The sequence below is a fragment of the Xiphophorus couchianus genome, chromosome 22 (genome assembly GCF_001444195.1).
Source record: "Xiphophorus couchianus chromosome 22, X_couchianus-1.0, whole genome shotgun sequence".
Lineage (NCBI taxonomy): Eukaryota > Metazoa > Chordata > Actinopteri > Cyprinodontiformes > Poeciliidae > Xiphophorus > Xiphophorus couchianus.
In genome coordinates this window covers 9,356,819-9,380,261 of record NC_040249.1, presented here as the reverse complement: position 1 = coordinate 9,380,261, position 23,443 = coordinate 9,356,819, and the positions used below count along the sequence as shown (strand labels likewise).

General features: G+C 39.1%; 2 protein-coding genes across 2 annotated transcripts; both read left to right on the top strand.

Moving 5' to 3' along the window:
* The first annotated feature begins 51 nt into the window (after positions 1 to 51).
* Positions 52 to 6,587, top strand: minpp1a (multiple inositol-polyphosphate phosphatase 1a). Its single transcript, XM_028007750.1, has 5 exons — positions 52 to 771; positions 855 to 1,049; positions 2,896 to 2,993; positions 4,646 to 4,776; positions 5,679 to 6,587. Exons 1-5 carry the CDS (start codon positions 189 to 191, stop codon positions 6,058 to 6,060), a joined length of 1,389 nt encoding a protein of 462 aa, XP_027863551.1. The 5' UTR covers positions 52 to 188; the 3' UTR covers positions 6,061 to 6,587.
* A 2,948-nt stretch (positions 6,588 to 9,535) lies between these two features.
* Positions 9,536 to 22,944, top strand: LOC114138513 (bifunctional 3'-phosphoadenosine 5'-phosphosulfate synthase 2-like). Its single transcript, XM_028007825.1, has 12 exons — positions 9,536 to 9,761; positions 11,573 to 11,687; positions 11,775 to 12,010; positions 12,629 to 12,767; positions 12,883 to 13,001; positions 17,733 to 17,846; positions 18,045 to 18,156; positions 18,726 to 18,931; positions 19,515 to 19,650; positions 20,929 to 21,197; positions 21,288 to 21,517; positions 22,036 to 22,944. The coding sequence occupies exons 1-12, from the start codon at positions 9,735 to 9,737 to the stop codon at positions 22,175 to 22,177; spliced, it is 1,845 nt and encodes a 614-aa protein (XP_027863626.1). The 5' UTR covers positions 9,536 to 9,734; the 3' UTR covers positions 22,178 to 22,944.
* Positions 22,945 to 23,443: the final 499 nt, after the last annotated feature.

Sequence of the window (23,443 nt, the reverse complement as noted above, 5' to 3'; positions counted from 1 at the left end):
GTGAAAGTTTTTTTTGTGCTTTGTCCTCATGCGGTTTTTAACCAGCCCCCCTCTAGCACAAGAAGGGGATCTCCCCGGGTCTCGTCAAGGCAAGAACCGCCTCTGCATGTCACGTCAATTTGATTGGCTGATGAACACCACATGAATAACGTCACGCATTTGGGGTCTGAGCAAACCAAAGCGAGATCATGACGAGCTTTCGATGCAAAATCCTCTTCATTACCGCCATAGCCGGCTTTTCCTGGTGTTTTCGTAACGACGCGAGTCCAGAGGAAAACCCAAACATACCGGTCATCGCCAAGTATTTCGGCACGAAAGGAAGGTACGAGGAAGTGAACCCTTACCTGATACGGGACATACTCGCTGTAAACAGGTCTGGTTTGCAGCCTCCGTCCCCGCAATGTCGCGAAATCCATCTGACGGCCATCATAAGACACGGGACGCGATACCCGACGGCCAAGAACGTGAAGAAGATGCAGAAACTTTACAAGCTGGTCCAGAGCAGCGCTCGCGGGGAAGAGAGCTGGCTGCGTGAAATCCTGACCCAGTGGACGATGTGGTACACTGAGGACATGGACGGCCGACTGGTCCAGAAAGGTGTGGGGGATCTGAAGCATCTGGCCGTCAGGCTGTCAAAGCTCTTCCCGACAATCATCTCTGAGGAGAAACTTCGAGGTGGACTCTTCAAGTTCATAACCAGCTCCAAGCACCGATGTGTGAACAGCACGCTGTCCTTCAAAGCAGGGCTGACGGAGATGTGGGCCATCACAGGTATCATCAATGATAATCATACTAACTGCAGAATGATGTTTCTGAAGGATCAGTGTATCAGGTGGCTTATTTTTCCCTTGCAGATGTGGAGTTTCAGCATGCAGTGAACGATGCTCTAATGAGGTTCTTTGACACTTGCACCAAGTTTGTGCAGGAAGTTGATAACAACCCGTCAGCTTTGACAGAGATGGACAAGTTCACACAGAGACCAGAGATGGTGAGGGTCCAGGAGAAGATCGCTGACCGTCTGGATGTCCCATATCATCTCATCACATATGGTGAGTTGTAAGGTTTTAGGCAAACATAAATGAATGTTTAAGTTATTCTAACAGCAGAAAGCTTGTGCTGTGCTGGTCTGTTGTCACTGCCTTTCATTTGAGTTTGGGAAATGTTAATTACGGACACATTTTAAAAACAAAGCTAAAATGTACACATTTCTGGGGGAATTTTTCTGCTATAATCCAAGAACACACATGTTCATTCTGAAAGCAAGATTTCATGTCTATTGTTCTCAAAACTTTTAATACTTTTGCTTACATTTTTATTTCCAAAGCAGGACTCCACGTCTTTCTTCTCAAAACTTGTAATGATTGCACTCAAAACTTCTCCTCGCGCTCGCACTTAGTCTCTGCTCGGAGCAAATCTTCACTTGCAAAACTCTCTCCTGGCTTGGTGAAATTTTCCTGCCATAATGCAAGAGCACATATTTTCAGTCTGAAAACAGGATTTCTTGTCTTTTGTTCTCAAAACGTTTAATGCTTTTGCTTACCTTTTCATTTTGAAAGCAGTCATATATCATTCTGACATTAAATATAATGTAAAATGTAATTATTGAAGCACTACGTCTGCTTCACAAATAAGGATTATCTGTGACACATATTTAGCATAATTAGTTATATTTATCAATTTAATATTTGTTTTGTTACTAAATTGAGTAATGTGCAACAGAAGTAATATGGACTGCACCTTAGCTTTTTAGATCGACACACAATATTATAGGCAGGAATATAATATGACTTAATATTCATTCATAACTTAATGTCTTTTGTTATTTAGTGAAAAGAACTATAACTATAACTGTGAATGTCTAAATGACTTTAACATTTATAGATCCCTATATTTAATATATTATAAAGTGCCACACTGTTGAATGTTTGTAGTGAAAATTGGACCTACTTGTCTTCTAAAGTGGCCATTGCTTGTGAATTGGCACTATGAAAATTGAACTGAATTACATATAAAATAGCAGCAATCCTCTATTATATACCACTTTAATTTCACATTTTACATTGAGTAGGTCGTTAGATAGTGATGTACAGAGTTAATAACAGTAGGTGGTGCTGTTTCCTAATCTAAATATTCTAAACCTTTATCATCTCTATTGCATTTTCTTCAGGAGTTCCTTTAAATTAAGATTTTTGTATAAAAATGTAACAAAATAGAGGTGCGTGTATAGAGTCCAAACCAGCAGCATCAACCCCTCTGAGCAACCAATCATCCAGGTCTCCCCGACGATGAGCTGTCAGTCTAGTTACATGGAAAAGTCCAAAGATAAAAGTTATGCATATATATTGAGAACCTCACAGAATTTTTTCCTCTGTATGTTATGCCTATTATATTGCATTAATGTATGTATAATATTGTATATTATAATATTATATATGGTATTACATATAAATTGTTTGTAATAGTATTTTTACATGAGTATGTTGCAGTTTTACTCAAGAACAGGATCTTTGTTTCCAAACTAAAAAGAGTTCACTAGTTATTCTTTTTTTTTTTTTGCTTGTTTTTTTTACTGTTTTGCTGTTCTGGTCAAATCAAAAGCAATCGGTTAGGGTAACGTCTATGAATTCGTATTTACAGCAAATTGATAACTAAACCCCAAAGACGATTGCAGTATTTAAAAACATAACAGAAGGAGGAAGAGAAGGAGGAAAAAGGAAACTAAGTTAAAAAAAAAATAGCACATTGTGTCGAGCCTGATGGTTGCAGAGTAAAATATGGAACATGAAATTTGACAGAAAATGATTCTGACTTGATATTTTTAACATTGAGCTACAACATAAAGCATTCAGTGAACCACATATATTATTATTATTATTAATATGTTCTATCTCTCAGATATGGTTGAGGCTGCCTTCTACCTGTGTGCTTATGAGTTTGCCATCAAGACAGCGAACTCCCCGTGGTGCCGCCTCTTCGACGAAGTCGATGGACAGGTATGGCCTCACCTGCATGCCTTCAAACTGCTGGAAATACAGTTGGAGAGATTTATATACCGTCAAATAAGATTCAGGTTGCACGCTCTCTCTGACTTGCTGTATTCAGAGTACTCAGGTCAGTTCATCGCCCGGTGCGAGGTGTGCCCAGGAGCGCAGCCTTCCAGTTTCCACCATCGTCTGATTTGGTTCACACTCGTCTCTGTATTTTTTTTTTTTGTCACAACAGAGAAGGATCACTGAAATTTGCCAACTTAAAAAAACATTTTCATTATTACTTTACATTTTTGGAGTTTTTCAGTTTTTGACGTCATGCCATAAAAACATTTATAAAACATAAAAACAAATAAACGCATAGTTATCCATTGACACCGCTGGGTTTAACCTGACAACAAATCATAGTTTGAAAATTATGATTTTCATAGAAAAAAAAAACTTTTCCAAAATCTTAATGTTTTATTTTTTATTTCATCCAGATTACTATATTTTACATTAAAGGTAAACATTTATAGTCATGGATATGTTATAACTCTCCAGCCAAATAGATGTTGGTTGTAAACGTTAAACAAATGGCAAAAATTTGTCCGTAAGAATAAAACTTATGGACTGATGTGTACAATATGCCTGAGTAACTGAAGTATTATAATGCACACAATTTTTAGTAAAACTTTTTTTTCTGTTAATCATTTATTGAAATTCCACATTTTTTTTGTTGCATACCTCTATTAAATTGTTTTTTTTCCATAAATATTTTTTTCAAAAACAAGCATTTTGTACCACTTGAAAACTCATCTTCTTATAAGATCAGTGTAGTTCTCTTACACTTCGATCTTCAACTAGTGGTTAGTAGACAAGTACAGGATACAGCACTTATTTGAGAAAAGTGCCAGCTTTCTTCTGTTAGACGACTTAGAAATATGCTGTCAAATTAGGTATGTTTAGTGTGACAGGAGTAGTTATCCTTTCCATGTTTATTAATAAATGGACATATTCATTCATTCATTTCAAAAATTAACAGAAATTCTCTAGAAGTTGGACTTTAGTCTGTAACAGCGAGAGATTTCCCACCAACGCAAACCTCAAAATTCAATACAGTTACCTTACAAAAAAACATGTTTATTTGTACTTCTAACAATTTGCACAGCATTTAATCTTTCTCAGAAACAACCCAATGGTAACTCGCCTAGTAAGCATGTTTCCATAGCGACTGAAGGTCCAAACAGCAGAGTAGTCATTTGTTATTATAGTGCAAGCGGGTTTTTGAAATTGAAAAAACACATTCGAGTCGTTGTCGTATCATAATTTTGATCTATAGAGGTAAACGAAACACCGCAAAACAGGTTGGTAAATGTACCAACTTGTTCACGTAAGATGAACAAATTGCGACAAGTATCACTGCACTATTTGTATCTCAGGTTGAGAAACATGTCATTGAATAATTTCTTCAAAATTGAAGTGTATGTTTATCATGAGGAGGGTCTGTGGGAAAAGGATAGATTTGTTTAGGAACAGAGTAGAGAAATTATCCCTCAAACTTTTGTTATAAGAATTGTAAAAACTAGCAAGCTTTTACTATAGGCTCACCTTTGAGCCTGTTTCGCAGCTGTTACATTAATTCTTTATAATCTCTTCCTTCTAATCTGGTCTAACAGGTAATGGAGTATGCGCTCGATCTGAAGCAGTTCTGGAAAAGAGGCTATGGATACGACATCAACAGCAAATCGAGCTGCATTCTGTTCCACGACGTGTTCAGTCGACTGGAGAAAGCAGTTAATGACCACAAGTGAGTGTAAAACAATGGTGGCTGCCATGCTTAACTGCTTTTAAATTTATGAGTAAAATAAAATGATTTAATTTCTAACTCCTCTGGCTTAGACTCCTTCAATCCATTTGTTTCCACTTTGAGATAAAATCTCCTTAAAGGCTTGAATTTGCCCAAAGAACAAACAATCCCTAGGGTCTTAAGAGGAAGTTAATTTGGTCTTCCTTCTCTTGCAGTGTGATTATTATCACAGTCCAGAGGTAATGGACTTTGGATTCTGTGCCTTTAAAACAGCTTTATGTTTAAACATCAGCCTGGTTATGGACAAACTGCAACTTTTACTGAACTCTAGCTACAGTGCATCTCTGGTTCCAATCAGTCACCCCTTTTTACAGTAACATAAGAGTTAAAGTCCTCCAACAGGAAAATAAAATATAGCAAGATGACTTGCTACACCCAAGACTCATTGGGCGCAAAAGGGGAAAAATGCTGTCAGGACCTTAACTCTAAGCTGAGGGCTTGAGAAACCTCCCTCTAGTCCAGCTGGGATGCCTTAAAGACTTTGGGGCCAACATGAGGGCGTTTTCCCTTTTAATTAAATGCATTTCTGAGACTGTGTTTTTTTTTAAAACCCTTTCCACTGTAACTCTGGGTGTAACCCAGATACAAGATTATGAAATTATTAGTTTGTATTCCGGATAATAGTCATGGTCACTGAGCAGTCAAGTAAGTCTTCCTGGTTCACAACTTGCACTCTGAACCAGGGTAAATTGGGTTTGATCAAACCAACACCAAACTTTCTCCTGAGTACCTCTTGGATCAGTTAAGGTACCAGCAGTGGCACTTCTAGCACAATTTGAAAACACATGGTTCTAAAGCGCAGCCTCGGCATCTTCAATCACAGATGATTCTGTTTGTTCCAGTTCTGGTCAGCCGGTGGCGGAAGCCGTGACGGTGCAGGTCGGACACGCAGAGACCCTCCTGCCCCTCCTCACTCTCCTGGGCTTCTTCAAGGACAACGAAACTCTGATGTCCACCAACTACGCCTCACAGAGAGAGCGGTCCTTCCGCACCAGCCGTATGCTACCGTATGCTGCTAATTTGGTCCTGGTTCTGTTCGACTGCGGAGGACAGGACATCAGACTGCAGCCTCTGGTCAACGAGCAGCCGGTCGTCTTCCCAGGTCTGGCTGACCGGCAGGAGTCCATGCCGCTCTATGAGGACGTCAAAAGACAGTATGCAGAGCTGCTTAACGGGTGTGACTATGAGACTGTGTGTGAGCTTTTCAAGCCAGCTGGACCTTAAGGAACAAAGGTTTTATTGGCTTAAATGTTTTTCTTTGAATAATGGAGTCAAATCAGTGTTTCAGATGACAACATATTATTTTTATTGCTTTTAAAATGACAGCCATTTATACCTCACCGTTAGCTGATAATTGCACTCTGAGCAAAGATGTGCTGTGCTTGTTGGATAATGACTTAATTGTTGTCTTTGTGCCACAAAGTGTTCCCTGCCTAGGAGATTACATTTAGATCCTTTTACTATACAGTATTACAGCTGATCATCTCACTGAAACTTTTCCAAAGTTGGCTTTGCTGTGACTTGGATGTTGTGTCACTTAAACCGGTTGAATTTTTTAGGATTCATGTGATTTATGATTAACTATAGATGATTTATGTCATTAAAATATGTTTCTCGATGATTCAGGGTGTAATCCATTTATTGCATTTAGAGTTGTAAAATAAAATGTGTGCAGTTCTGTTTTCGCTTACACTTAAATGTTTCAGACCATCAAACAAATGTTAAAGTGCAATAAAGGTACATAAAGCAGCTGTCAAGTCGTGATTTCATACAGTAAAATGAAAAAAAAATTGGTTTTCAAACTACCCACCTCATATGTGGAAAAAAAAGAATTGCCTGAGTAGCGAGCAGCAACGACTACTATCAAGTGGTAACTTCTAATGAGTCTTTCACATTGCTATGTTAGTATTTTGGCTAGTTATTCTTTGCAACACTGTTTTATGTCCAGTCACAGTGACGAGATTTGAGGAGTCAACGGCCCATTTAAGGCCTTAAACAGGCTGTGTGTCACACACAGCATCCTGTATTTGTCCAGATTTAGACCAGGATGCTCCAAAAGGTTAATTGTTTTTCAGCCCTTCAAAGGTGGAGTTGCTGGTGTGACTGAATCATTGTCTCACTGTTTGACACAATTGTGTTTGAGCTTAAAGTCGCCAGACATTCTTTTTAAAGATTTTCTTGTGAAGAACAGAATTCATTCATTTCAGCTAAAGGTGAAGCACCACCACTCTACCACCACGTGGTTTGACTGTCTGTATAATAATTTTCTTTTCCTGAAATGCCTTGTTGTGTGCGTAGTGGAGCATATTTTAAAACAGGGCTCACTGGTCAGTTTGGATGAATCAAAAACTCATCCTTCCTAATGCAAAAATGCCTTTAAAATAAATATTTTAACATAAGTTTGACTCCAAGCACACAGAAAATGAAAATAAACATTATGGAGCGAGATTAAGCCTAATCCCCAAACTTTAATCCACTCGAAAATTTGTGGGTTGATATCAGAATAAGGTGATTCTGAGGTTAAATGTGGAATGAATTTTGAATATGCTGTGTTGGAATAGTTGTTTAAAGTTGACAGTAGTCTGTGATGAACTGGCGACTTGTCCAGAATCATCTACCCTGCCTTTCCCCTAGTGATCCAATTATGGGCACCACCCTGCAAAGATATGCAGGTATAGAAAAAGGATGGTTGGAAGGAGCCAAAAGCTGCTAGATTCCATGCAAAAACATTTGGGACAATTATTTTTTTGAAGCAGTTGTTAGATATGATTATAAATATTCATATTAAGGTTGGAAAGAAAGATGCAGACATTGCTATTTTATTGCAGAAAGCATTTTCCATTTTCTTCCCTTCTTGCAACTTTATTACAAATTAGGTTTATTTTTTTTCATTGTATTTTTCTTTGGGATACAAGTGTGGTCTTGATGCACTTTTGTGAATAAGAGCAACACACATTGCAAGATTTTGAGATTTACCTTTTGAAATACACTGTGATCATTTTGTACACAACTGTATATTATGCTTTCATTTGTATTTTAGTCTAAAAACCAGCATTTGCTTTGGAAATTTTCCTGGATTGATTCCACAGGCTTTTTTTTTCGTTATTGTATGATCACTGTAAAACACTAAGTCAGTCATGCTCAAAGTTTTTTGCTAACAAACTGCATTTATGAACGCTGTATTTATTTACATGTACTGCATTTGTTAAGAGACAATCACTCTAAGATGTAGGGAACATTACATCACGGTGGAAGTCCTTTCATGTTTTATTGATGGGGACTCAAACAGAATGAATAGGAGGAAGGTGGATGGGTGGGGTAGAATACAGAATCTGAGTAAATCCAAGACAAACAGGGGAAAAAAAGAAAAACAAGAAAGCAAACGCGATCAGACGTGGAGCAGGAACCACCAGGAGCCTTAAGGGGGAAGAATAGGAAGCAACCAGTGTGCATGGCAGAAACATCACAAGAGGATCGTGTAATCTTGGGGGCATATGCTGTATATTGAGGAGGAGCAGCTCACAGGCATGCTGCTGTCAGAAGCTGACAGGGAGAGGATGAGTAAATAAACACAAAAAGGGAAATACAGAGAACAGAGAAACAACAAGAACATGAGATACAAAAATCCCCTCAAAGCAAAACCCAAAACACAAGAATCCATTCTTAAGCTGAACTCCAACAAGTCACCTTTACCACATGCCTAAATGCAGAGGTTATGGACTATTTGTGGTAACAAACAATTAAACAAGTGTGCCTAATAAAGTGGGTAAGAGAGTGCAAGCTGCTGCTAGAGTCCTGAACAACACCAAGAAAATGTATCTTATTGCCCGAGTTGTTATATCACAGCTTCAGAAATTCTGCTTCTCTGCTATAGCTCTATACTGGTCTTAGGCTGAAATATATTTTTAATTTGCTTTGTAAATATAAACCATTTAGAACCATCAGGTCATCAGAGAACTAGTGTTCTCTACTCCAGAACTGAACCAGGTGAGGCAGAATTAAATTTCTATCCCCCTCAGCTCTTTAACAGACTCCCCAAAAACCTGGGATGTGCAGAATCTGTTGCTTCAAATTAGGACTGGAAACATATTGAGCAGCTTTCTGTTAAAAAAAAAGAGACTACTGACCTGTTTGCTGAACACTGATGAGTGAGTAAAGTGTGAGATTGAAGATGGATTTGAAATCTAATTAAAAACTAAATATTGATTTGAATTTGCATTTGAACGTTTTGACATAGATCCATTTTCAAGCAAACCCTATAGGGCTTTATTTTACTGCTGTAATTTCATACCTTTTAAAGATGAAAATGGTTGTCTATTTTAGATTTGTTATTCTGTCAGACGTAAAAAAAAAAAAAATTAATTAATTATTTTTTTTTAAAAAGTGAAAGTTTTTAGAACATTTTGGTTAAAGTGTGATGGACCAGAACATTCCCTTCCTTTTACAAGGGTTAGTTTATTCTTTAATTCATAAATACCTCATCAGTTATTAACTTCACTTCGTGTGAACGACCTGTTAACTACAACTTAATAAGGCGCTCGTGAGCCTACTGTTTGACCAGCAAACAGGTCATAAATTTCACAATCCAGCTGGACAAGCAACGCCGTGTCAAATCACGGCACTTTTCTCCGCCTTTACATGAGCTCTTTCTTGCAAAGCTGCCAATTATGCAAATATATTAGACGTCGCAGCATGAGGGAGGTACCAAGGGCCGGGCCAGTCGACTGCTACGTGTCTTGAAAGCGGTTTTTAAAAAACCTCCTCCGGTTTAAAGGCGGCCGTAAAAAGTTTCGTGGTAAGAACTTTGCAAAGTCCCCCTACCATCCAGGCCCTGCGGCTGTCTTTCTGCGCGTGAAGCGGTTCGAGGCCGGTGTCCAGCTGTACGTCGGTGGTGCGAAATGTCCAGTGTGAAAAAGCTCCGTACTGTGAGTAGACATGCAGACAGCGGCGAGAGAAAAATCTGTGTAAATGCGATTTATTTCCATGGAAATCAAGATAAATGTTGCGTCCCAGGGTTGGATATGTCTTGTGAAGACGCCCGGCACTCATAAAAAAAATATGCGTCAAGTAACTTCTGCGAAGAAGAAGTTACTTGATGGTCAGTCTTCGCAGACTGACCATCGGAAATGCCCTCCTTTTCCCCGGTGCTCTGTCTGCAGTCTGTCTGATCATCGCAAAGATAGCCTGTTTGCAAATGTTCTTTGTGGGGGTTTTTTTGCTTCACAGTAACACTTTGTTGTTCATTTAAAGTTTTTTTTCTCCTGTAAAGCAGATTTCGCTCTCTATACGCCTTCACTGTATACCCAGGTGTGATGGCCACAGCATTGCCTTTGACTCTGAATAGGCCAGTTGTAGTAGGAACTTATCCATGTCAGTCTGGCCCACCGCTAACATTGGGTGTTTTGTGAAGAGAGAGAAAGAAGCCACTGTGGAACTGTGCACAGGAATGCTGCCGGCTTCTAGAACATGCCTTTATGTTGAGATTTTAGTCGGAAAGGCATGCAGATGCATCCATATGCATCCACAGATGGGATGGGATAACTTTTCTTCTAAAACTTATCTGACACAGCTATTTAATCTATTAGAGCTTGTATTTGTGCTGTGGCTTCTGTAACTGACTGAGTCACTGTTCGTGGGAAATTGTGACACATTTGGTTTCTGAATCATTAACGGACAGTAACTTGAACGGGGTCATTTTCACAGTTTGCTCAACAAAATCTAAAGTTGTAAAATGAATAAAGAAAGACCAAACTGATAGGATAATTGTGCAGACATGTTTGTATTTATCTTCATATCCTCGACTGGGCCTCATACCTTGAACTCTGACTATGGCTTTTTAAAAAAAAAAAAAACTTGCTACGGAAGCCTAGAAAGACAATTGGGGGGGAGTTTAAATACCCATCTTTTTAGTTTCACCCAATAAAATATATTTTTTTCATTATGTACGATGTAAGTGAGACAAATAATGACTAGTCACTGCAGGGATTAAGAGTAATTCAAAGTATTTTTCATAATGCTGATGTCAGCATTATGAAAAATCTTCCCTTTTCCTTTAATAGAGAGAACACTCTGGGTTGTGTGACGTGTCAGAGGAATGGACTTTCAGAGTCAGTTCTGTGTTTGTATGTGAAAGGAGACTCTGTTAGGAAATCTCCTCAGAAGAGCAGTGAGGTCCTGTTAGGGAAGAGCAGGGTGGAGTATGGTAGGTTATTTGAGCCCTGGGTATAAGGGCTGTTGGCCCATGTATGTAGGAAAGAAGGGAGACTTGGTGCTCAGGCCTGACTGTGTGGGCACAAGCCATGCCACATCATCTCTGGGCAGAAAGCAGCACACTGGTCACATTGTGTCATCAGTCTCAGTTTTCTTCCTCCATCCTGTCTGCTTTTAGCTGTTCCTCCTTATGCCACCCACTGAGAAGAAGGAACGACTTTATGTATTCAAACTTTAAGACGGCCAATTATTATCTGTCAGTTGAGCGTACAAAACCAATCTTACTACAATCATTCAGCTTTGTCATTGGGCATGGATGATCACTGGTAAAGGCTATTAAACTGGTACTTCCTTGTGGATAAATACTGCACTGGGATTGATTGGCCTTAGATTTGGGAAAAAATGCTGTCCGACTGAGTCCTTTTCATGTTTCTTGCAGCACTTATATGTCCTAATGTAATGTTGAAAAGTTTCTATCCACCAAACCGAATTGAACTTCCTCTTTGTGTCTGGTTTTCAATTTTAGGACCTCACAAGGTCAACCAATGTGGTCTACCAGGCTCACCACGTCAGTCGGAACAAGAGAGGGCAGGTTGTGGGCACTCGGGGGGGCTTCAGAGGCTGTACCATCTGGCTCACAGGTTCATTGATGTGTAGACTTCCCTTTTGCTCTATATTTTTCTCTTTTTCCTTAAATTAACATGTATTCTGTTAACAATCCCTATCAGGTTTGTCTGGCGCTGGCAAGACGACTCTTAGTTTTGCCTTGGAAGAGTACCTTGTATCCCACGCCATTCCATGCTACTCACTGGACGGTGACAACATTCGGCACGGCCTGAACAAGAACCTAGGCTTTTCTGATGAGGACCGGGAGGAAAACATACGACGTGTGGCTGAAGTGGCAAAACTTTTTGCTGACGCTGGACTTGTTTGCATTACCAGTTTCATCTCACCTTTCACCAAGGTCAGAGAACATTTTGCAACAATGTCACTTGCTGGAAACATTATCTCACCTGTAGATTTATTCTAAACTTAAAGTTTCATGAAAGAGAAAGAGTGAACCCGGAACACATTCTGAGCTCAATACATAATACAGTCCATACTTTCCTGAGAGGTCACGTTTTTAAGTGAAGTCAAGTCAATTTATTAATAAAGCACATTTAAAAGCAACAAGAGCTTACCGAAGTGCTGGTAAATTCCAGAACTCACCCTTCCAGTACTAAGGTGGAACACTAGGTTCTGGCAAAGTACCTCGCTTTATGTCCCACCGTATAAATCCCACTTCCTGAAAATACTCAGGAAGGTCCAGAAGTGGAAAACTGTAGGCTTTGGGGAGGTATTCCACGTAGAAAGTTTCATAAAATTTCGACAACATTTATTGGAAAATTCCAGAAATTATTTCTTTAAGTTTTGTGAAAATGACAATAGAGTAAAATGTACATTCTGGAAAGGAGGATACAGCTCAACAACGTTAAAAACCATTTCAACAATTGCTCTGCACATCCATGTTCTGACTAATAGGTACTGAATAAACTTTTATAACTGAGTGTAATTAGAGGCTACTTGCTCTGTGCATCAACAGGACCGTAACGAGGCGAGGAAGGTGCATGAGAGTGCTGGGCTAAAGTTTTTGGAAGTCTTTGTCCATGCTTCTCTTGAAGTGTGTGAGAGTCGGGATGTGAAAGGGCTTTACAAGAAGGCCCGTGCTGGAGAGATTAAAGGTCTGTTTAGCAATACTTTCTGTTGATGTTAGCCTTACAATCTGTCGGTTACAGCTAATACCCACAACCCTGTTTACTTAAACTACCATTTCTGTGGTTTGACATATTTTCCAAGGTTTCACTGGGATTGATTCAGAGTACGAACGACCAGAGTCACCAGAGCTTGTTCTGAAAACTGGAGAGCTGACTGTGAACGAATGCATTCATCAGCTGCTGGAGCTGCTCCAGGATCAGGTAGGCGGGAGGAGCAAGAATCTTGAGCACTCACCTTTGGATAGCGTACGGTACTCCTGCAGGAACAGCTTACATTTTCATCCTCCAAAAAAGCTACTGTAAGCACACATTGTTCCCAGATAGGACGTGGCCAAGGAACCACCATAAGTACATTGAAGAACAATGTATATCCCAGTTTAAACATGTGCTTGAGGATGACACAAAGCAAATTAAATATAACCAAGGAGGGGCTACTGCATGTAAGGCGCGTTTGAAAAATAAAGAATTAAAAAAATTAAGGCATGAAGACACTCATGACGATCCTGGAAGATCGACGTTTGTATGTTTTAAACCAACGACGAGAACTTTAGATCTGATATTAGATCAGTAGCCTTTTTATAATGCCTGTTTGACAAAACATTGAAACAGGAAAACGAGTGGTTGGGTATTTGAGTTACAAACAGTGGATATGTGGAATGAATACAAGGTGTGGCAGAGAGCCAAAGACTCATTATTTAGCTCAACAAACAAACCAGATTTTATTACTTATTGGTTTTGCTGTGTTGACTTAGACATTCCTCAAATGCAAAGTACATTGTATGTTTATCTTGTGAAAGTCTTGCCTATGTAGTGTTTGCTTTCAAGCAACTTGCCTGGCCTATATTTGAGAATGAGCTAATTAGGCAGTATTTCATTAGGTTTTCTGAAGTTGGTTTTGTACTCATTTTCAGTTCACCGCTTAGCCATTTGTAGTCAAGTCGTTTACTTTGTTTTTAAGCCACATAAATTAAGAATCATTCAGATATAAAACAGGCAAAGTGCTCGAACACTGAAGCCCTGCTGTGATGACGCATCAAATGGATTTTAGATCTGATATTAGGTCAACAGCAGCTTGTCGCCATTTCAAAACACAATTTCTTGGTTCACTCTAAAAAATTACAAACATAAAATATTTTGACGTATATAAAATGGTATTTTTAGTTTAGCATCAGTACAAAACTCTGAAGCAGATGTCTACTTTAGCTCTGTTAGCGGCTAATGGTTAGCCAGTCACAGCATATTTATGCTGTCTAACAAAAAAACTTAGAAGTGCTGAGTTTTTTTTATATGGTTATGTAACAGAGCATTGTTAGACAGGTCAAAGTCAAGTCTTCATTAGTTAATTCTCAACACAACAGGTCAACTCAAGAACTACTTCTTTTGGCATTTCAAAATAAGAGTCTCAAACATGGATATATTGTTCCAAGCCAGATATAAAAGTGTTACCTTTATATAAGTCATACACCAACTGCATAGAGCTTTAATGCAAGTTGTTTTGAGCTCTTGTCTGTTTTATTGATTCATTAGCTTAAAATATTTTTATGTGAGGTCCATTGAAGCATTAGGCATGTCTCAGGTTTGGACAATTTTCCCCCCTATTTGCTGTAGATATTTTGGCCTTAGATGGTTTGCTTTTTTTCACTTCCTTCATTTTTAAGCTCACTGCATGTCATCAAGTTCATTGGCAGAACAAAAAGGAGTAGAAGAACAACCAAAGTTAAAAGAAAACAATGCTGCAAGACTTTAGGACAATAATTGCTATTCAAGACCAGTCTGAAAGATTACAGGAAACCCTTGCTCCTCTAAAACAAAACATAAACAAATGTTTGATTTTAATCTTTTGCACAACTTTGAATGTCTGTGTAGTACATTTTTGCACAGATGGTCTTGCAGGAATTGTTTCTAATTTAAATACTTCTGTAAGTCAAGAAAATAGATCTGGACATAACAATAAGATCCTGCAAGAGTGTTGGTGTTGTAGCACATTGGTTTATGTTTGTTACAATGAAACTCTGAGAAGCCAAATATGTAAAAGACAATGTGGATGTTCCTTTAATTTGTCAAGTGCTGGTTTTTATTTCTTAGAAGTGGGCAAACCTGCATACATGAACGCACTACAAGTAGATGTGCTTGAATTATTACTGTCAACCCTCAGTCTCCTTCCCAGCCCCCAGCTTTGCTGGTTGACAGGTTACTGATAAAGGAAATATGTAAACACGAGAGACTCTTAGAGCCAAATCTCCGAGATAGGAATTTAATTTTCTGCTGAGTCACTGTGATTTTTCCAATTTGCTGTGTTAAGTATACACAGAAAATTATACATAGCATATAAATTTGCTATGTAGATTTATGGGGAAAATGTCTGCCTTAACTCTAAAACCTGACAGAAACCTCATATTTATACGTATAAAATATGAGGACCATGCATGGCCTCTGAACAGGGTCAAATTACCATAGCAAATGGTTAAACGAGTGAAACTAAACTCTTGCTCAGATCTGGCATTAACGTGGCTGATCCCAGGACAAGTTAACAGCTTTGAGCACGAGCATTCACACAAACTATTAAAATCCAGCCTTCAAATTTATTCATGTCCCAAATGGGCAGTTGATGTTAAAAAATAATAGTAAATTTGGTTGGCAAATATGTATAATTATTTGTCAATCTTAAACTTTACAACCAAGGTTGCAAAGTGATGATTACACTGCAGAGAGCTTTCTGGTAATGCACTGATCCACACAATCCAAACTGATGATAGTGCCAGGTCTGAACGAACCCTGTGATGGACCGAGCAGTAAAAAGGACAGTCAGACCCATGTTGAAGTTAAAAAAAAAACTTTTTTTTTAACTTAACCCAAATTACAAACTTGGGTAAATAATAGAGAATGGGTTCATAAAAGAGGTCAAAGTAACCAAACTTTACTGAAACTGACAAAAAAAACCTAAAACAAACCTACCTATTTAAATAAAACAAAGTTAAATACTGGCTAATTAACCCACACAAAAGACACAAAAACCTAACTGAAACTAACATAAGAAAAATCCCATTCTCCCCTCCTTGATGCTGAGTTGTGCTATGAACCAAGCTGCAGTCTCCATACGCTTGCTCCACCCGTTCTCCACCTCTTTGTTCCTCTGAAGGACTGGAGCATCCGGAACTGAGGTAACTCAAACAAACCAAGATTAAATCAAGTAAAATATATAACAGTGCAAGCTAAAACGTGCACACTTATTCTAGAATACAGTGTTATATGATGTGTAGAATTCTAAACAAAAACCAATTGTTACTCTGTAAACACTTATTTGTTTCTTCCTGTTTAAAGAAACAAATAATTTTACTATGAAGTATTGTAGTAGTGTGATTGAACGTTACCACATTGGTGTGGCTGTAACTGCAGCCATAACAGACCCTTAGAGATTCATATACTAATATGAATCTTTATTCATATTTGCTCAATTCATCAAGGAAATACGTACTTTACATCAAATATTTGGCAATACCTCAAGCAAGAAGAGTCAGACTTGATATGTGCCAGTCCCCAGAAGAAAACATTACATTTTGGTTCTCCTGGTAGAGAGCAATTATCTCAATAATATCACTTCTAAACAGCCATGTTACTATTCCGTTTCCCTACTTATACTGAGAGATATTTAATTAGGTAACAACTGCACTGTAGCTACCTACCTACCTACCCCTGTTCACCTGGATGGCTGCCAGGGAGACTGACGGTCCTTCGCTTGGTCTTTGCTGTTGCTAGGATCCAGGAGAAATGGATCTCAGCTCTTATGGACTGAGATCTCCAGTGTTTTTCCTGGTATCTTCTCAGTGCTACAATGACCTTGGACACTACTGTTGCTTTCGCCTGGAATGTTCTCTCTATTTCTTCCCTGACCCCCTTTCACAAAAGACATGAAGATATCAGTATTCCTGCCTGTGTTTTGTGAAGGGGAATAATAGGTTAGAGAGACCCAACCAGGAATAAGGAGAGTGATGGCAAATAGACCCTATGACCTTTTTACAAATTAGCTGGAGTCCCAATAAGTGTTGGAGGATCTGTATCACTGCAAGTGAACACAAAAAATCGATGGAAACCAGCTATACGAAGAAAAAAAAAAACAATTAATGGCTCATTTACGCATGTTTTCTAACATTTTAAAGTGGAAGACTTATCTGCCATATTGAACTAACCAGATAAAATAACATATTCTCTATAAATTGCAAAGCCTGCTAAACATTTCTGGAGCAAGCCCTTTGAACTGAACTGTAGCCCTTTATGAAAGCTGAAAATCATGTCAGCGAAAAGTCAGGTTGTGTTTATGGAAGCTATTAGCTGGGTGTTTCCAGCAGTGAGCAAGAGGTAGCTCACTGCTACCTCTCTGTCAGAGGTAATCAGATGTTGGAACCAGTCATTAACTCAATACCAGCGGAATGCTTGAGGAAGGAGTGATGTTTGCTAATGTTTTAAAACTGGACAGGATGTTAAGTAACTATGAAACCACAAGTCTACAATTGTAATTAATATTACATTATTAATGTAGCAGGCTTTGGAAGTGTGATAAGAATTCAGATAGCATGTACAAGATGGTTTATTAGTAGGAAAGAGATAAGATTAAAAAAAATGACACTGGGCATTTCATTACACATTTTCTTTAGCTTGGTGTTCCTGTTGGTCTGATGAACTGAAATAATTTTAAAGCAAATATTTAATGGAGAGAAGGGAGGTAGATAGAAGGATCAAAGTCAAGTCAGCTCTTCTTATTTGAGAACTCGTCTTTATGATCAAGAGATAAGAATGCCGCAACGTACGCTGAATGTGCATTTCGTGAGATCCTCTTGAAAGCAAAAAATCCCCAGATGTTCTTACAACTGTTTCAAGTGATGAAACAAACTTTTGCTGATTCACAATTCTTCTTTCTCCCTGCACTGTCTGCAGAACATCGTACCAAGCGAGATCATAGAGGAGGTGAATGAGCTCTTTGTCCCGGAGAACAGGTTGCATCTTGCCATCGCCGACGCAAGCACTCTGCCCACCATCAGCATCACCAAGGTGGTTACCTACAATGCTCAGGCATTTTTTGTTGTTGTTGACAAAGTTCACCTGCATCTTGTGTCACCTGAATTTTATCAGCAGCTGCTTTCCTCCTGATGCCCTCAAGATATTTTGGAGAATGAGTGAAAAAAAATTTTCTCAGCAGACTGTTTGGGGTTTGAGTCTTTGAGTAATGCTGATGTTCTCCATCCTCAGCTGGATCTACAGTGGGTGCAGGTCTTAGCTGAAGGCTGGGCAAGTCCTCTAAAGGGCTTCATGAGGGAAAGAGAGTTCCTCCAGGTCCTGCACTTTGGCAACCTGCTGGATGGTGAGAGATAACCACGCTGACCATCTTCCTAATGTTCACTGTCTCTAACGCAGCCCTCAGTCATGCATGTTCACATGTGCATACGAATACAATGGTAGTCAGTTCTGAAACACTAAGTAGCCAAAACTATAAGTACAATATGAATCATTACATAAATAGAAATGTGGGGGGTTTTATGTCTCCTCATAATGTGTAGCACTATTAGAAACAGAGTCTAATTCTTCCTCTTCCTCATAACTATCAATGGTTTCCTTAAAATACATCCACATTTCCATTAAGGTGTTCTCAACTTAACTCTGTAATGTCCAGAATAGTTCCACATTTATCCAAAATTGGGTACAAGTGACTATTTGTCTTGAGTATTTGTTTTCTGTGGGTTTATTTTATTTTGATAGGTTTCTGTATTTATCCCCATTGTTTCTAACACTTGGAGGTGTGTTGTTTCTAACACACCTCCAAGGCCATTACACTTTATTTAGTTTAGGGGTTTCAGAGTAAAGAGGCAGAGAGTAGGTTATTATGTAGCTGACCTCTTCTGTTATTTTGATTATTTTTCTTCTTTGTTTCAGGTGGCGCCATCAACATGTCGGTTCCCATCGTGCTGCCAGTGAGCACTGAGACCAAGCAGGAGCTGGACGGCTGTCTAGCCGTAGCTCTGGAGTACCAGGGCTCCCGTGTGGCCATCCTCAGGAATCCTGAGTTCTACACACATCGCAAGGAGGAACGCTGTGCCAGACAGTGGGGAACCACGTGTCCGCAGCACCCTTACATTAAGGTGATCAGAAAGCAGTAATCTTATAAGGGAAATAAACTATCCAAAACAACCTGGCCCTATTGGAAAGAGGATTGCCTCCTAAACCTAAACTGGTTCTGCAAATCTTGCCTTGCCATCGAGTGTTTGTCTCGGCCTTTTACAAAAAACATTTTTAAAAATGAAGAACCTGTTTAAGTTCATGCCACACATTCCAATTATATTTAACTCTGGAGTTTGATCGGATCACTCCAAAGCTTTTATCTGTTTTTGGGAGCAGGATGTATTATTAAAATATGACAATCTGAAACATTTTAGAGGAGGCAAAGGCCTTTTCCCAGCCATGTAATGAAAAGCAAATATCCCGGATTTGCAGCCTGTCTATTACTACAGAGAAACAAACTCACGAACACATACTCCAGCAGTCATTTAAAATGACCTCTTCAGAGATCATACACATGTTTGGACATTGGGAAGGTTTTCACTGAGAAAACATCCAAACTATTCAAAGTTCCAGTGTCAAACTGGGAGACCTTCTCCTAGTGAGGGGTTAGTGGTTAGTCAATGTTCTGCTGTGCTTTACTTTGAATCTGTTTTCATTGTGCAGATGGTTATGGAAGGAGGTGACTGGCTAGTGGGCGGCGACCTGGAGGTGTTGGAGCGGATCAAATGGAACGATGGACTGGATCAGTACCGTCTGACACCCAAGGAGCTCAAGCAGAAGTTCAAAGACATGCAAGCAGGTTGGAAAGTCTGAATTATTGTTCTGGAGGATAAGTCAGCGAGCTGATGACATGTAATCAATACAGTACCGGCAAAGTCTAGGCTCACAACTGAGTGTAGATGACGGGAAGATGTACTTAGTGTAGATTTGAAAAATTTCAACACCTAAACAAAATACTTTGCTGCGTTTGACACAGAATAATATTGACACTGTCAAGGATTTTCTTATTTCTTTCTAGTGCAAGTGTGATATGACTGAGTCCTCTTTTTCTAATCCACTCCTCAGAATGGGAAAAACCAAAGAACATGCCTTTCACGTAAAGGGAGTCAGTCAGGAAATGGACACAAGGAAGTTATCAAAATTCCCCATACTTGATAAGTAGAATGCATGCAAGATGATAAGGGTGGCTAGAAAACTCTCCAGAGTTCCTTGTTAAAGAAAGGTATCATAAACGGGCATCTCGGGGTCATTAAGTGAACAGTTTATATTCAGGTTTTTGGACACGTCGGTACCAGACAGGCCAATAAAAGTAGGAGGTTTTGCATCCAACTTCTTTCATTACTAGAAATCCAAGTTTCTTCCCTCTCCTTTCAGACAAACAATGGGATGGATCAAAAAGGGAAATGGTAAATGTAAACCTGCATGAGCACCTCTGATGCGTGAGGTTCTGCATCATCATAGAGAAACGATGAGACGAACGTCTCATTTCTCTACAATAACTCTTTGAAGAATTTGAATTAATATGAGTTTCAACAACATTTAATTTCCCGTTGGAATCACTAAAGTATTTTTGGATTGAATTTGAATTTACTGTGGCATGTCCTGTACTGCTGGCTGAAAACTGTTCAATGTAATAATTAATCCAATGATACAATTGAAAGTATGTTTTTATTGGTCTTGGCTTATATTTCTGTATTTCTCTATATTTCTCGCTTTTTATAAACATCCAACAAAAGATTTGGTTTCTGACCTCTACACCGTGTTGAGCTGCATCCTTTTACAGCTTTATAAGAGTGAGCAATAAGCCACAGTGACAGCAACATTTCTGGAGTTTACTTTATTTAGCTGGATTTGTTTATAGTCATAAAAACCCTAACCGCCATGCAGTGCGAAGCTGAAGCTGAATTATGACCACAGTCTATATAACTCATTTAAAAAGCATGATAAGCATGATTGCTGTGACTTTTATTAATAAGCTCAATAATTTTCAAATATATTGACTCCCAGGTTGTGCAGCAATGCTTTAGTGATGCTTAAAATATATATATATATATTTGTTTGTTTGTTTTTTCCTTAGATGCAATTTTTGCGTTCCAGCTGCGCAACCCTGTGCACAACGGTCACGCTCTCCTCATGCAGGACACCAAGCGGCGTCTCCTCGATCGGGGATACAAAAACCCGGTCCTCCTGCTCCACCCTCTTGGGGGCTGGACCAAAGACGACGACGTGCCTCTGAGCTGGAGGATGAGGCAGCACGCCGCCGTCCTGGAGGAGGGCGTCCTGGACCCATCCAGCACCATCGTGGCCATCTTCCCCTCACCCATGATGTACGCTGGACCCACAGAGGTGAAGAGAAAAGGTTCAGCCAGAGGTTATATTACTAGTCGCTGGTGAAGCCATGTCGGGGCTGAGTTTGTCAGTCTGGATATCTTCCAGGTGCAATGGCACTGCAGAGCCAGGATGATTGCTGGCGCTAACTTTTACATCGTTGGCCGCGACCCAGCCGGCATGCCTCACCCTGTGACGAAGCAGGATATTTATGAGCCCACGCACGGAGGAAAGGTTCTCACCATGGCCCCTGGCCTCACCTCTGTGGAGATCATCCCCTTCAGAGTCGCTGCTTACAACAAGACCAAGAAGGCCATGGACTTCTACAGCCCGGAATGGTGAGCAAAGACAGATTATTTAACTTTATTGAACAGTGCCTCTCAAAACAATTCACACCGCCTTGAACTTTTCCGCATTTTGTCACGAAGAGAGCTGAAATTGAATGCATTTTATTGGGATTTTGTTTTAAGAATATATTGAGAAATGTAACCTGCAGTTGAATTCAGCTTCCTAAGTCAATACTTTATAGAAAAGGTGACATCACATGCAATCTTTTAAGGGTCATTTTCCTGCATACTGTTAATTCATGTCTGTCCTAATACTCCTAAATCAAACATGTGGCTCATTTTCAGGTATTTTAAATCCTGTACATAAAATCTCAACAAACGTACAAAAGCTCATCGTTGTCAGACTACAGAAAATGGAACTCTTGAGCAGATATGAATTGCTTTGCAGGAAACCACAAATCCTTGTCTTAAGCCGAGCCAAACCATCCTTCTGTTTTTATTTCTAATCTAATAATACTTACTTCTAATGACGTGTTTTTTCCCCCCTCTGTTGTTCTTTAATTTCTCAGCCATGCAGATTTCGAGTTCATCTCTGGAACCAAGATGAGGAACTTGGCTCGGAGCGGAGAGAACCCGCCCGACGGCTTCATGGCCCCCAAAGCCTGGAAGGTGTTGGTGGAGTACTACTCTTCTGTTCAGAAGAACAACTGATCACTTCTCAGTCCACGCTCAAATTACAAAGTTTATTCGTATCTGGGGCATAGAAAATTGTACACTCCTTCCTTCTGGGGGTATTATATCTGGGATGAATTTCTATAGACAGTTGGGTATTATTGGTTTTATTTTGATGTTTTAAAGTTAAATGATATTTACATCCCTATAAAAGCGCAACAGTTTATTGTAAACCAGTTTATTTGTCACATTTATAAATCCATTATGTATTTAAATGCATATTAACTTAAGCTATATATTTTAATAAATTAAAGGTAACATGAGATTATTTTTATTCCTCTTTTTATAAGCTTAGAAGTATGTACCAAGAACAGGAAATTATGTTTTCATATTTACATATCTGAAGGAAAAAGGATTTTTTTTTTTTTGATTTTTCTTTAAAGTAGATTTTAGATTTGCAACATTAACTATTATACCAGAGTCTTATCAAGTTATTTGTTATGATCCGAATGTAGTTTTGTCACTGCATACAAAGCCTAACTGTCTAACATGTATGGCTGTTTTTATAATGTGAAAAGTGCCTTTTTCCTGTCATGTCATTCAGAAACTGTAACTTTTCATTCTTGCTGGTGTTTAACTAGTTTATTTCAGGTTTGTGAGGCATTATAAAGTGGACTTATGTATTCATAACTGAACTCTGCGGGTGTTTGACATCAAATAAAACGAAAATGTTTCTGTGAATCACCGACAGATCTCTGATAATGGAACTTTTTGTACTGTACAATAAAGGTAAAGCACGTACCTCAGTATTGAATTGTCTGTGTGCTGCGGGTTATGCAACATGCTTCGCAATGACGTTTATCTGCACAAAGTGCACAAAGCTCACTAAGTGAATCACGTTCAAGACCTGCATGCGTTGCAATGCTGCCATCTGCTGATGAAGAATGGTGCATGAACAGAACTGTGGAAAGAGCACAATCAGTAACACTCAAAACTCACCCAGTACGTACTCTTCTCGCATTAGCTTCGAGATGCAAATGCATAGATTTTTTTGCTGCATCTAATTTATAATTGCGGTGAGAAACACAGCATTGACTGTAAACGACTTAACTAAATCCTTTATAGCAGATTAAGGAGAGCCACAGACGCCTTAAAAATAAACACTTGCTGCTAGGCAAGCTCGAAGGAATGATTATTTCACCAGTCAATTAACTTGCCAGGTAAGCTCATTTCTACGAGACGGGTTTTCCTCTAAAGAGAGAGCTGCTGTCCACTTTAGCAAACTCCTAAATGGCTTTACGTTGG